Source organism: Gadus macrocephalus, chromosome 4, assembly GCF_031168955.1.
Source record: "Gadus macrocephalus chromosome 4, ASM3116895v1".
NCBI lineage: Eukaryota > Metazoa > Chordata > Actinopteri > Gadiformes > Gadidae > Gadus > Gadus macrocephalus.
Genome location: NC_082385.1, coordinates 10806272 through 10820294, shown reverse-complemented (window position 1 = coordinate 10820294; position 14023 = coordinate 10806272). Strand labels below are relative to the sequence as shown.

The following is a 14023-nucleotide window of genomic DNA, read 5'->3' as shown; positions in this document are numbered from 1 at the left end:
TAGGTGTTCCTGGCGATAGTCAGCGCACCCTTATAGGTGATCAGACTATTATGCCATGCAAGATGAAAGACCTCAAGTTTAGTCGAGCGCCATTTGCGTTCAAGGATCCTGCAATTTCGCTTCAAAATGCGAAAAAATTGCATTAGTTGTCCTTTTAATGCTAAATTGCATTAGCATTATTTTACTTTTAACTCATTCTATTTGTCTTATGCCTGAATTATGTAACTAAAAGAAATTTTAGGTTAATTTTAGAAGATGTCAAAGAAGCCATTTCAGCTAAAACTGAATCATAAATATTGAAACTAAACAACCCAAAATATCTCTCCCTCCATCCCTAAGTGTTGCATGTTGATATTGTGATGATGTTGATCTCATTACAGTCCATTCAATTTGGTAATAGCTTGACGAATGGCATTAAAAATGACATGGCATTAATCTTAAATCTTAACTCCAGCAATTTTAGAGTTGGCATTAGTTTAGTGCCAGGGAACCCGAAATCATGTTATTTTGGTTTAAAACAACTTATTTTGTCTTCCAGTAATCCAAACCATTTTTTCACTCACTAAAACGAATGTCATTCACATAAAACAATTATCCAATCATATATTTTTGCCAGTCTCTGTCAACCAGTTTGTGAACACTGGACCCTAGGAAATAGAAGACCTGTCATTCCCTTTCATCTGCAAGCCTGTGTAAAGACAGAAAATCCCAGCAATATGACGCAGTGACTGAAGCAATTAATCATTACATTAATAAAAAAAATCAGCATAAAATCTCTTTCCCAACAGCCGAATGACCTTGTGTCTGACCACATCCAATTAGCTCTTGATAAGGATCCAGATCCAGTGAAAATATTCTCTGATTACAGGGCTATGCAAAGAAAGTAAGGTCAAACAAATAAATACAAAATACAAGATGGAAAGTTGTTCTATAGTTTATTCTATTCACAATTTAGCCATATTTTATGACTTGTATGAATGATGTTTCAAATATGAGGAATTATTCAGCAGTCTCCTTTCCCTAAAGAGAAAATCAAAAGAAAAGTAGGGTTTACATTTGTAAAAGGCATTTTTAAAGTAAAGAATTCTAGGAAATTATTAAATAGAAAATAGTTGAAAAATCTGAACTGTACTTTTACTGTCCAATTACCTTTCCAGAGTCACGGGTCTTTGCCCTAAGCTTGTTGACCTGAGTCTCAGCGATATCAGCACGTTCCTCAGCCTCCTCCAGCTCATGTTGAACCTTCCTGCTCTTGGACAGGTAAGAGTTGGCCTGCTCCTCCTGTAGGAACATTCATATTTTGTCAGTTTGAATATAATGTAACAAAGTTGAACTATCCCTTGTTTTTCCTTGCAACTTACCGCTTCCTCAGACTGTCTCTTGTAAGCCTTCACCTTCAATTGCAGCTTATCAACAAGATCCTGAAGTCTGCAGCCATTCTTCTTATCCTCCTCAGTCTATTGCACATTTGAAAGTGAAAAATCCACATCATGTGGCCTTTAGATATGATCAAAATGCTATATCAGTAGAAACATATTTGGAGATGTAAATTGGACATACCTGGTAGGTGAGTTCCTTGACTCTCCTCTCATATTTGCGGACACCTTTTATAGCTTCTGCTCCACGTCTCTGTTCATTATCAACCTCGGACTCCAGATCGCGAACCTTGAGAGTAAAAGTGAATGACTCAACCTTGTCCTTACACTTGAGTAATACATTTTTAAATGCCGGCTGATTATTGTCTTACTCTGGCCTCCAGTTTCTGCAGCTGCTTCTTGCCACCCTTCATGGCCAGGTTCTCAGCTTCATCCAGGCGATGCTGCAGGTCTTTCACTGTGACCTCCAGGTTCTTCTTCATCCTCTCAAGGTGAGAACTAGTATCCTGCTCTTTTTTCAGCTCCTCAGCCATCATGGCAGCCTACAAGAACAAGTAATATATTCATCAAGAGTTCCATTAAGTTCTCAAAACATCAATTAACAAACAAATATAGGCCTACATCAGTGATGGCTTTCTTGGCCTTCTCTTCAGCATTTCTGGCTTCCTGGACACTGTCGTCAACCTCACCCTGGACTTGGACCAGGTCACTTTCCAGCTTTTTCTTTGAGTTCAACAGGCTTGTGTTCTGAAACATATTATTACTCAATTACTGTTAAAACATGAACGTGTTCTTGTAATCGTATGACAGGATTCAAATGTTTGTTTACCTGAGAGTGCAGCAGTCCAACACGCTCGCTGGCATCCACCAGCTCTTGCTCAGCCACTTTGCGGCCTCTCTCTGTCTGTTCCAGAGCTGCCCTCAGCTCCTCAATTTCAGCCACCATGAGACCGTTCCTACGTTCCACCATGGCAGCCTGCTCCTTCAGGTCTTCCGCAGCTCTGACAGCATCATCAAGATGCAGTTGGGCATCCTAATATTCACATGAAAACAGAACTGAATAGTTCACCCCAAGATATAAATGCAACTATATTCTACATGTGCAGTACATTAAATCTGTGTTTTACCTTCAGTTGTCCTTGAACATTTCTCAGCTGCTTCTGGGCCTCAGCAGCCTGGCGGTTGGCATGACTCAGCTGGATCTCCATCTCATTCAAGTCTCCTTCCATCTTCTTCTTGATTCTCAGGGCATCATTCCTGCTCCTGACCTCAGAGTCAAGAGTGGCCTGCATGGAGTCAATGACCCTCTGGCTGTTCCTCTTGATCTGCTCCATCTCCTCATCCTTTTCAGCCAGCTTCCTGTCAACCTCACCCTTAATCTGGTTCAGCTCCAGTTGGACACGCAGAATCTTGGATTCCTCATGCTCCAGGGTTCCCTAAGGTATAAAATAAAAATTGACAAAATTGCAGACACTAATTATTTGATTTTTTATGTTGTTTTGCAGATTGAATCCTCACCTCAGCTTCCTCAAGGGCTGACTGGATCTCAGTCTTCTCTGTCTCCACCTGCTTCTTGGATTTCTCCAGCTCATGGATGCTCTTTCCGGTCTCACCAATTTGTTCAGTCAAATCAGAAATCTCCTCTGCAGAGCAATTTTGCATTTGTCATAAGTCTGATACATATTTTACCACAACCTAGCACTTTAATATTTAACAAATACTCACGTTGAAGGTTTTTGTTTTCACGCTTCATGGTCTCCAGATGATCTAGAGTTTCTTCATAGGAGTTCTTCATCTTGAAAAGCTCAGTGCTGAGAGAACGAGCCTCTTTAAGACTTCCTTCAAGCTCTGCCTGACCCTCCTCATATTTCTGCTTCCAGTCAGCCAAAACCTGCACAATATTGTTAATAAAGTAGGAAAAGTTTAGCACTTGAAGAATAATCATTGTATACAAATATTTAAAATGTCATCTCAATTAATTACAACACACCTTGTCAAAGTTCCTCTGCTTCTTGTCTAGGTTGGCTGCCAGTCCGTTGGCCCTCTCCACATCAACCATGAGGTCCTCCACCTCACCCTGGAGTCTCTGTTTGGTCTTCTCCAGAGAGGCACACTTGGAGTTCACAGCCTCAATCTGTTCCTCAGCCTCTTGAAGGCGCTGGGCAAGCTTTTTTCTGTTAAAGAATAACATGGCTTGATTTGGGTACGTTTAACAATTACAATGTCCAATTTAGGTAAAGTTTTGAATGATTTACTCACTTGGACTCCTCAAGCTCCTCAGTGCGCTGGATAGCATCAGTTTCATACTTGCTCCTCCACTGAGCCACCTCACCGTTGGCCTTGGACATTCCACGCTGTAGCTCAGCCTTGGCCTCCTGCTCCTCCTCAAACTGCTCCCTCAGAAGATCACAGTCATGGCGGGCTGATTGCACACCATGAGCAAGAGCATTCTTTGCCTACAAAAGGCGAAACAGGGATCTCGTAAATTCAATACATTTCATGATCTTTGAAGCCTACCGTCTTTATGAATAAATTATCCTTACTTTTACTTCCTCCTCATTTTGCCTCTTCAGCTCCTCAACCTGCTGAGTAAATGCCTGCTTGCCTCTGGTCAGCTGGGAGACAAGAGCTTCCTTCTCCTCAAGCTGTCGACCAAACTCACCTAGTCGGCGGAGGTATGTCAAATTAGTTATACATATTGAATTTGTGAGAAAATCTCATCTCATCTAATTTTCGTCCGCTTATCCGGGGTCGGGTCGCGGGGGGAGCAGCTCAAGCAGGGGGCCCCAGACATCCCTTTCCCGGGCCACATTGACCAGCTCTGACGGGGGGATCCCGAGGCGTTCCCAGGCCAGTGTTGAGATATAATCTCTCCACCTAGTCCTGGGTCTTCCCCGAGGTCTCCTCCCCACTGGACGTGCCTGAAACACCTCCCAAGGAAGGCGCCCAGTGGGCATCCTTACCAGATGCCCGAACCACCTCAGCTGTCTCCTTTCTAAGTAAAGGAGCAGCGGCTCTAATCCGAGTTCCTCACGGATGGCTGAGCTTCTCACCCTATCCCTAAGGGAGACGCCAGCCACCCTTCTGAGAAAACTCATCTCGGCCGCTTGTATGTGATCTCGTCCTTTCGGTCATCACCCAGCCCTCATGACCATAGGTGAGGATAGGAACGAAGATCGACCGGTAGATCGAGAGCTTTGCCTTGCGGCTCAGCTCTCTTTTCGTTACAACGCTGCGGTAAAGCGAACGCAATACCGCCCCCGCTGCTCCGATTCTCCGGCCAATCTCATGCTCCATAGTACCCTCACTCGCGAACCAGACCCCGAGGTACTTGAACTCCTTCACTTGGGCTAAGGACTCATTTCCTACCCGGAGTAAGCAATCCACCGGTTTCCTGCTAAGAGTCATGGCCTCAGATTTAGCGGTGCTGATCCTCATCCCAGCCGCTTCACACTCGGCCGCCAGCCGATCCAGTGAGTGCTGAAGGTCACAGGCCGATGATCCAATGAGGACCACATCATCTGCAAAAAGCAGTGACGAGATCCTCAGACCACCGAACTGCAACCCCTCCCCACCACGACAACGCCTCGATATCCTGTCCATGTATATCACAAACAGGATTGGTGACAAGGCGCAGCCCTGGCAGAGACCAGCACCCACTGAGAACGAAACTGACTGGCTGCCGAGGAGGAAAATGTATATTCAATTACATTCCCAAAATGGTACCCCCAGAATTTCAAATGATACAAATGCCTGAATAAAATAAATACCAACCATTTTCTGTGAGCAGTCTTGCTCTCTGGGCACTGATGTCATTGACCTGGCGAGCATTCTCATCACTCTTAGCCTTGATTTCACTGAGTTGGTCCTCAAGGGCACGGCAAATTTTTTCCAGATTTCCCTGATGATTAAAAGATTATCAATTTGAAATCAATGTTGATTAATAGTTATTTATGTACTTATTATTTTGCATTATTTCTTAACACAATGAAGGCATTGAAGAATAACTTACCTTGGCCTTAGAAACAGCTTCCATGTTGCTGGAGAGGTCATCAATCTCCATCTTGTACTCGCTCTTCTCCTTCTCAAGCTTCTGCTTGACACGCTGGAGGTTGTCAATCTGCTCTCCCAGCTCTGCTACACTGTCAGCCTGCTTCTTACGCAGAGCAGCAGCAGTGGCTTCATGCTGCAGGGTGGACTCCTCAAGGTCACGACGCAGCTTCTGGAACTCAGCTTCACGCTTCTTGTTCATCTCAATCTGAGCAGAAGTGGCTCCACCAGCTTCCTCAAGCCTCTCACTGATCTCTTCAAGTTCCCTGGAGAGATCAGCTCTCTGCTTCTCAACCTTGGCACGAGCAGCACGCTCAGCCTCAATCTCTTCCTCCAGTTCCTCAATACGGGCCTAAATAATACACAAATATTAAGGTCAATATCCAAGTTCATAATTTCAGAACGTTTATATTAAAACAATTAAATTGATTAATTTTCCCACCTGAAGCTCCTTGATCTTTTTCTGAAGCTGAGCACCCAATGACTGCTCATCCTCAATTTTGCTCAGAAGCTGGCTGGTCTCAAAGTCCTTCCTGTGAATAATTAATAAGAAAAATTATAAACTATATCAAAACAGTCACATGCACTAAACCCGATTGTTATTGTTAAAAAACAAATTAATTACTTCTTGATTTTCTCGTCAGACTGCTGTTTGTCATTCTCAAGATCCATGACAGTTTCCTGAGCCAGTTTCAGATCACCCTCAAGCTTTCTCTTGGATCTCTCAAGGTCCATACGGAGCTTCTTCTCTTGCTCCAGAGAACCTTCAAGCTGGATGTCAATAATTGAAAAATAATTAAGAACAATCCAATGTAATATTGAATATTCACTCAACTCCATTACTAATATTCATTGAAAGTTTCCATGAGCTTTTCTCACATCATCCACTTGCTGTTCAAGCTTGGTCTTGGCCTTGGTCAGAGTGTTGACTTTGTCTTCCTCTGCCTGCAAGTCATCAAGAGTCTGCTGATGTGACTCTTGGAGGGCTTTCTTCTCCTTTGTCAGCTTAGCAACGCTCTCATCCTGAGAGGCCATCTCCTCAGTCAGGTTCTTCACCTGAAAAAAACAAATTCACGTTTCATAATTTCTCATATGTAAAATGTAACCTTCCCTTAAACTCTATAACGGATGGACAATGTTGATGGTGATGGTATTGTGGTTAAATCTTAACAAACCTTGTTCTCAGTGGCATGTTTCTCCTTCTCCACTTTGGCCAAGGTAAGCTCCAGGTCATCAATGTCCTTCTTGAGTTCAGAGCATTCATCTTCCAGTTTTCTCTTCTTGGCAGTCAGCTCAGCATTGATTTCCTCCTCATCCTCCAATCTCTCAGTCGTCTCCTTGACTTTGGCCTCCAGCTGGATCTTAGCTTTGATAAGTCCTTCACACCTCTCCTCAGCATCATTCAGATTGTCTCCTTCCTGTGTGATATTTATATTGGTAAAACATGTCACATCAAATGTATCTCAATGTTTGCACACATACATTTTACATAATGTTTACTTACAGAAGCCATTTGCAGTGAAAGATCATTCTTCTCCTGCAGGAGAGAAACCATCTTCTGCTCAAGTTCCTTCTTCTTAGCCAGGGCAGCTGCCAAGTCAGTCTTCATCTTATCATAGTTTTCCTTCATATTGGCAAGCTCCTTCTCGGTTTCAGCACTCTTCAGAAGAGGCTTTATCTTGTAGTACACCTTCATCCATGGCCAGTGTTTGACATTCATGAATGAGCGGATGTTGTACTGAATAGTGTAGATGGCTTCCCTATAGAATAAAATAAACCATCATATCGGGGATGTACTACAAACCCATTGGTGTTTTGACAACAATGTTTAAAAACATACCTCCTCTCCGTCATCTTCACGTATTCCTTTCTCATGACATAACCTCTGGCTGCAGCCTGAATCATCCTGACCAGAGCTGCCAGCTTCTCATCTCGCATCTCCTCAAGAGTACCCAGAAGACCAGCTTTGAAGAACACCTTAATGTAACAAGAGACGTTTGTCAGCATCAAATCCAGTATAAACCTAGTTTTTGCAGCAATAAACATACCTTGGTGTGTCCAAATTTGTACTCATCATGAGGTACGTCAATGGATCCAAGAAGTTTCTCAGAAGCCTTCTTGTTGTCAATAAACTGACCGTCAGGAATGACACTGGCATTCAGTACTTTGTACCTGAAGAAGATCATTGTAATGTTTTTAACAATGACACAAATATTAAAAGGGATTTATAAAGTTGCCATTGAAAACTCCTTCAGTTAGTACCTCTGCTTGAAGTCAGCATAGAGGATTCTGCTGGGGAAGCCTTTTCTGCAGATTCTGATGCCCTCCAGTACACCGTTACACCTCAGCTGGTGGATAACCAGGAAGTTCTCCATGAGTCCTGTTTTTTTGGTGAAATTCATGTTTTGAATTATATTAGTTTGGTATAGCAATGCCCATAAAACCTCACTAAAATGTATAACTTGATGCAGACACTATGAACATATACTAGTAGTCACTGTACCTGGAGTCTTTGACTCATTGGGAATCAGACAACGCACAAAGTGAGGATGGGTGCTCCTCAAGTTGGTCATCAGTTTGCCCAAATTCTCCTATAGACATAAAACAAAATATAAATTGCATAGAACTTGTTTCGGAAAGAACAAATTAGAATTATATATGCATATAATAAGTAAAGTGAAGAATGTTTTTACATTTATTTGTGTGTTTACCCTTACCCTGAACTGCGAAGACACGGTCTGCATGGAGCCACCCTTCTTCTTGCCTCCTTTCTTTGCACCGCCAACCTCTGTTTTTAATTATTGGTTATTAGTTAATTTCATACATATATATATACCACCATATATAAGAAACACATTAAATGGCTGGAAATAAATAGTTATTATAATATCACGGACAGAAAAACTACTGGTCCAAAATGTGAGCCGTACCTTCAACTACAGGTGGGTACAGGACAGGCAGGAGTTTGTTAGAGGACTTCTGGTACAGCTGAACAACAGAGTCATTCAGGGGATCCTTGTTCTTGTCCAGCCAGCCAGTGACGTTGTAGTCCACTATTCCAGCATAGTGCACCAGGGAGAAGTGGGCCTCAGCCTTGCCCTTTGCAGGCTTGGGCTTCTCAAATGCTTTGGTCTTGCCAAGATGCTGGTCATACAGCTTGTTCTTGAAGGTAACGTCTGAGGCCTTGGGGAACATGCACTCCTCTTCAAGGATGGAGAAGATGCCCATTGGCTTAAGAGAAAAAATGACAGATGACAAATTATGAAAAGTACCTTCATGGCCACACATAGAATAAAAATATATAGTTATAATATTCAGGTGTACCTTCTCAATGAGCTCAATGCAGGCAGCCAAGTCCATGCCAAAGTCAATGAACTCCCAGATGATACCCTCCTTCTTGTACTCCTCTTGCTCCAGGACGAACATGGTGTGGTTGAAGAACTGTTGCAGTTTCTCATTGGTAAAGTTGATGCACAGCTGCTCCATGCTGTTGTACTAGTAGGGGACATTTAATAAACCGACTATTACTCGTTTTCAAGAATTGAATGGTAATGACTAACGTCTCAGAATGAAGGACATGCTTTCAGAAATGCTGCCACTTATTGAACAACCTACATCAAAAATCTCAAAACCAGCAATGTCCAGCACACCAATGTAGAATTGTCTTGCTTGCTTGGTGTCCAGCATCGTGTTGATACGGATGACCATCCACAAGAAGAGCCTCTCATAGATAGACTTGGCCAGGGCACTCACTGAGTTGTTGACCTGAAAATATATTTTTACATAAAATCATCACAATTATATCAAAATATTCTATACGTCATAATAGACAAACCATGTTAACAGAAATTGCACCATATTTCCTTAACAAACTGTGTTTTTCTTACCTGAGGTACAGTCTGTCCCTTGGTGACATACTCATTTCCGACCTTCACTCTTGGGTAGCAAAGAGCCTTGAGCATATCAGCAGAGTTCAGACCCAGTAGATAGCAAATCTTGTCGGCCTCTACAAAGGTAACATGAAAAATGAATGTGTTATTATTCTGTATAATAATTACTCCAAATGTAATACAAGCAAATATGCACCAATATACCTTCTAGTGCACTGATGAATACATGTTAATCGTTACCTTCATTGCCATCTGGCTCAGCCTGCTCCTCACGCTGCTTCTGCTTGAACTTCATGTTACCGTGGTGAAGCACAGCACCAGTACACTTGTAGATGCCCACCTTGTCCTCACTAGTGAAGCCCAAAATATCAATAGCACCCTGTGTTGAAAACAAAGAACATTTAGAACACATTTCGTAACATTTATGCCATGTGGAAAATACATGAAGTGTTTTCCAATCAACCACTGACATCAGTAGCATCCAGCTCCTCTTTGTCATCAATGCTGGCCACAGTGATGTGACCCTGACTGCACATGGGGAAGTCGTAGGGGTTGCTGGTGATGAGGGTCATTTCTGAGGGATTAAATATATGTCAATTCTCTGCTTAGATTTTGTCAGTATCGTTTCCAATCTATATTTTTCTAAATTGTTTCATGTGTAATTTCTGAGGGATTAAACAAATGCATTTTTTCTGCTTGATATGCTGCTACCTAACAGATAACTTCTGAATAAAAAACGAATTAATCTTTCTTAGCACTTACATGCAATGCATGTTTTCCAAATGCATTTCCACAATATGCAATGGAAGATATAATCTTTACCAAAAACGATTTATTCTAGAGAGAAAACTAGCCCTTTAAATATTTGAACTTCAGAAGTCATTTGTACATATTACGTCATATTCGAATAGATAAAGGCAATTCAGGACAACTTTTCATCTTAATATTAAGTACATTCTTCACACTCTTACTATTATAAAATCTCACCAATGATCTCAGGTTTGTGGTTGGTCATCATCTGGAAGAAGATGTGATAGCCTCTCTCATCGGGAAGCTGGAATGTCACTCTGGACTTCTCCAGCAGATCTATAAGGCCCATTCATTAATCAAAACCTATACCACTAATAATCTTGGTTAAGGAATCCACATGTAGAACTAGATACTTACACGTCTCAATGTCAGCACTGGATAGTTTACCGTTTGCGTGGAAATGAATTCTGATGAATTTACCCTGTTTGCAAAATAATTCGTTTTAATCATCCTCAAAGAAATACTCAAAAACTAGGGAGCATCTTCAGGGAGGAATTCATTTCATACTTACAAAACGGGAGGAGTTGTCATTTCTCACAGTCTTGGCATTACCATAGGCCTCCAGCAGGGGATTGGCTGCAATAATCTGGTCCTCCAGTGACCCCTATAATCAAGCATAAAATGTTAATACCTTTTTACTGAATTATATTTGAATTCTTCATGTTCTTATGTGATTTTTTAATGCATTGATTCATTGATTTAATGTTTAGTTTTATTTTTTAAACATACTTTTATCTTTCCAGCGCCTGCATCCTTCTTACTATCTCCAGCACCACCCACTGAGATGGTAGCAAAATACTGGATGACACGCTTGGTGTTCACAGTCTTTCCAGCACCGGATTCTCCACTGGGTGTGAAAAGACAAATAAAGTAAATTCATACTGACATGTTTCCAATGCATGATTCAGTGTATTATATTTATATTATATTAACAGGATTAAACTTACGTGATCAGGACAGACTGGTTCTCTCTGTCTGTAAAATAAATATTTTCATTTGCATGATTATGCCATTTAATAATAAAAACAAGATAAAATTAGGGATTTGAAACTTTGAATTTACAAACCAGTAAGCATGAACTGAAAGGCGTTGTCAGAGACAGAGAAGATGTGGGGTGGAGCCTCCATACGCTTCTTGCCTCTGTAGGCATTGACACAGGCCTGATCGTACACTGGGAGCCACTTGTAGGGGTTTACAGTGGCACAGAACAGCCCCGAGTAGGTCTGAAGGAGGTCACAGAGATTCACATTAATTGTACCTATTAACGATGCATATTTCTCATGTTTCTTATATTTTCATTGAGGCAAAATATCTTACGTAGATCATCCATGCTGAATAACGCTCTGCGAGGTTATACAACACAGAGGCTTCATTGAGATGGGTCATCATGGCCATGTCCTCAATTTTGTCGTACTTGGGAGGATTCATGGGATAGACATCGTCCTCCTTGACTGTCCTCTCCTGAAATATGGAAACTCATTATTAGTTTTCTTACCAGTGCAACTATTGAGACTTTCACTTTTTGTTGATACCAGCTGATTTGTTTCTGCCATCATCAACCACTGCCTACCTCCTTTGTAGTCAAAACGGTGACGGTGACTTTGCCACCTTCCCTCTTAGTGATGGTACACTTTAGGTACAGTTCCTTAACATCAGTCACATATGCAGCAGCCTTCGCATCGAATGGCGAGCTCTGGGCCGAAATCCTCTCCCTCTCTGGCTTCCGGAGGTAAATGGCAGCCTCGCCATAAGCGGCCATCTCTGCGTCCGTACTCATGATGGAGGCTTATTCCATGAAAGAAATCATATTTATTATCAATTAAATAAAACTGATTTATCTTTATTTAAAAGTACAGATAGCCTCAAGAAGGTCTGGAGCTTTTTCGGTGATGAGATGATGTTGAATTATTCTTACCGTTTTCTTCCCTTCAGCTGCAGAAGAAATGATACCTTAACAAGAAAAAGTCAGTCTAATGTTAACATTTTACTGACTTGTTCCTGAGTAAAATGGACTATCTAATATAAAATCTGTGCTTTTGTTCTTAATTGTTGATTTTTTTCTCTTCTAGCAACATTTCCTATCTGATACCACCAAAGATAATAATTAAATTATCAAATATTTAAAAAAAATATGATCCCTATCAAATTATATAAGAGAAAATAAGAGGTTGGTAAATAATGCATAAAAAACTAACCTCACATAAAACCATCTTAAAAATCTCTACTAATGGTTTCTATACCAAGAAATTGAATAAGTATCATTCAAAGTAGCTGGGTGGAGTAATTAAATACACAGAAATAAATTATAATGCAATGGTCTCTTCTAGACAGTATCTCTCTTAGACTGCAGTCTGAGATTGTCTGAAAAAAGTCTCAAGTCGTTCAAAACATGAATTATCAATCCAAAGAAATCCTCAAAATATATAAAAAAATAAGACTCAAATGCAGTGGTTACTTAAAAACAATATGGTCAAAAAATTATCTGCATAAAAAATATTAACAATTGGATGCATGTAGCCTAAATAACAAAGTAGTCATTTTAATAAATGAAAAGAGCCTCCAGGAAAAGACAAGCAAGCTGAAGCATCAGTCAGACTTACCACCAGTTGTAACAACCTGAAATCCCCTGCAGTCTTATCCATCTCATCTTGTGGCCTCTTATATAGAGGTGGTTCTGCAGTCCAGGCAGAAACTAAATAAGGGCAGATCCTCAAAACGCTTTTCTTTTTTAACTTTTTGTTAATTGAGTCATACCTTGAGTGCCATACATGTTAAGAATTAATATGGTGTTTTTTTTGTATTTGTATTTATGAGTAATATTTTGACTGCAACATAAATACATTTCAACAGTCTGTATGCTGGATCCAATTCATAATATCTGGGGGTATTTCATATTTTAGTTTGTTTCATGCAATTTTAGAACATTTACTCTGTTTAATAAGTTAATAATCAGTTGAATCTATAAATATAATACAGTCAAGTATATTACCAGTGCTTGCCACAATGCAAGCGTTAGCCAACCTTCCGTTTTGTTGGAATGATTTCAAATCTTTTATGACTTAATGCCAGGGATCGTAAATGAATAGATGCCTGATCTTGGAAGGTATAGTGTTGCATTTATTAATACATAATACCTTCACTACTTCAATAGCTATCAAGGTTTCTAAATTATTTCATCAACATAGTGTGATGTGTAACTAATCTTTTCCCAGAATAAATAAACAAATCAGTTCATTAAGGATGTACAAAGACATTGTGGCTCAACAGAAATGTCCAACCTGTCCTGTCTTACTACCCATCTAGGAATCATTTAGCTTTTCAACCAACCTGCTGTGTGTGTTTGCATGTGTGTGTGTCATGCATAATGAATCAATTATAATAATGATAATATGGAATAATGGTTATTAGGTTTGATCGGCCCAACAGCAAGGTGCATGAGAAAATTATTTTAAAATAGTTCATCACTCGTGTGTTAATGTAAAAAAAAGTTGTAGGTTTTAAAACTTATTTTCATTGTTTTTCTTAATTAATTTTGTCCGGAGTACTGTCCTCATTTATATAGCATTTCAATTTGCTCCATGATAACCATAACAGCGGTTAAATATTGTGTTTGAAGTGTGGGCTGAAAGTGATACTTTTCATATCTCCCCTTTTGTTATCATCTTAACTGCAGTCAGCGCACACACTGATAGACAAGAGCATCATTCCTGTCTTTTTACCATTTCTCATTTTACAATTTTAACTTCATATTTATATCTGCTAAAAACCAGCGGCATGGGCATTTATCTTCCTTCACAGATTGAATAAAACTTGGGCATCTATCTAATATCTATAAATAATTAGATTGAAATTGAAACTGTGACCACAGATCCTTTTTTGGCATGGTTATGTTCGTGT

The 14023-nt window shown here is 40.3% G+C and overlaps 1 protein-coding gene across 1 annotated transcript; it reads right to left on the bottom strand.

Moving 5' to 3' along the window:
* Window positions 1-918: 918 nt before the first annotated feature.
* Window positions 919-12783, bottom strand: LOC132455064 (myosin heavy chain, fast skeletal muscle-like). Its single transcript, XM_060048772.1, has 41 exons — window positions 12727-12783; window positions 12042-12076; window positions 11697-11911; window positions 11444-11587; window positions 11193-11349; window positions 11074-11101; window positions 10856-10973; window positions 10638-10730; window positions 10484-10547; window positions 10304-10402; window positions 9787-9890; window positions 9557-9695; window positions 9314-9432; window positions 9042-9191; window positions 8751-8921; window positions 8357-8657; window positions 8144-8214; window positions 7930-8017; window positions 7689-7806; window positions 7475-7598; window positions 7267-7403; window positions 6931-7186; window positions 6602-6844; window positions 6306-6482; window positions 6052-6197; window positions 5869-5959; window positions 5389-5778; window positions 5151-5277; window positions 3920-4038; window positions 3636-3832; window positions 3367-3550; window positions 3102-3267; window positions 2895-3019; window positions 2504-2812; window positions 2206-2409; window positions 1998-2123; window positions 1748-1918; window positions 1561-1665; window positions 1362-1457; window positions 1150-1281; window positions 919-1020 (listed from the first exon to the last, which is right to left on the bottom strand). The coding sequence occupies exons 3-41, from the start codon at window positions 11901-11903 to the stop codon at window positions 1000-1002; spliced, it is 5817 nt and encodes a 1938-aa protein (XP_059904755.1). The 5' UTR covers window positions 11904-11911; window positions 12042-12076; window positions 12727-12783; the 3' UTR covers window positions 919-999.
* Between the last annotated feature and the right edge of the window lie 1240 nt (window positions 12784-14023).

Excerpts from the sequence above, each read along its gene's own strand:
- LOC132455064 (XM_060048772.1), bottom strand. The coding sequence starts at position 11,903 with ATGAGTACGGACGCAGAGATGGCCGCTTATGGCGAGGCTGCCATTTAC. Across the intron at positions 10,731-10,855 it reads CAGGCGCTGGAAAGATAAAA|GGGTCACTGGAGGACCAGAT; the intron begins GTATGTTTAAAA and ends GCTTGATTATAG. Across the intron at positions 7,807-7,929 it reads CAATGAGTCAAAGACTCCAG|GACTCATGGAGAACTTCCTG; the intron begins GTACAGTGACTA and ends CCAAAAAAACAG.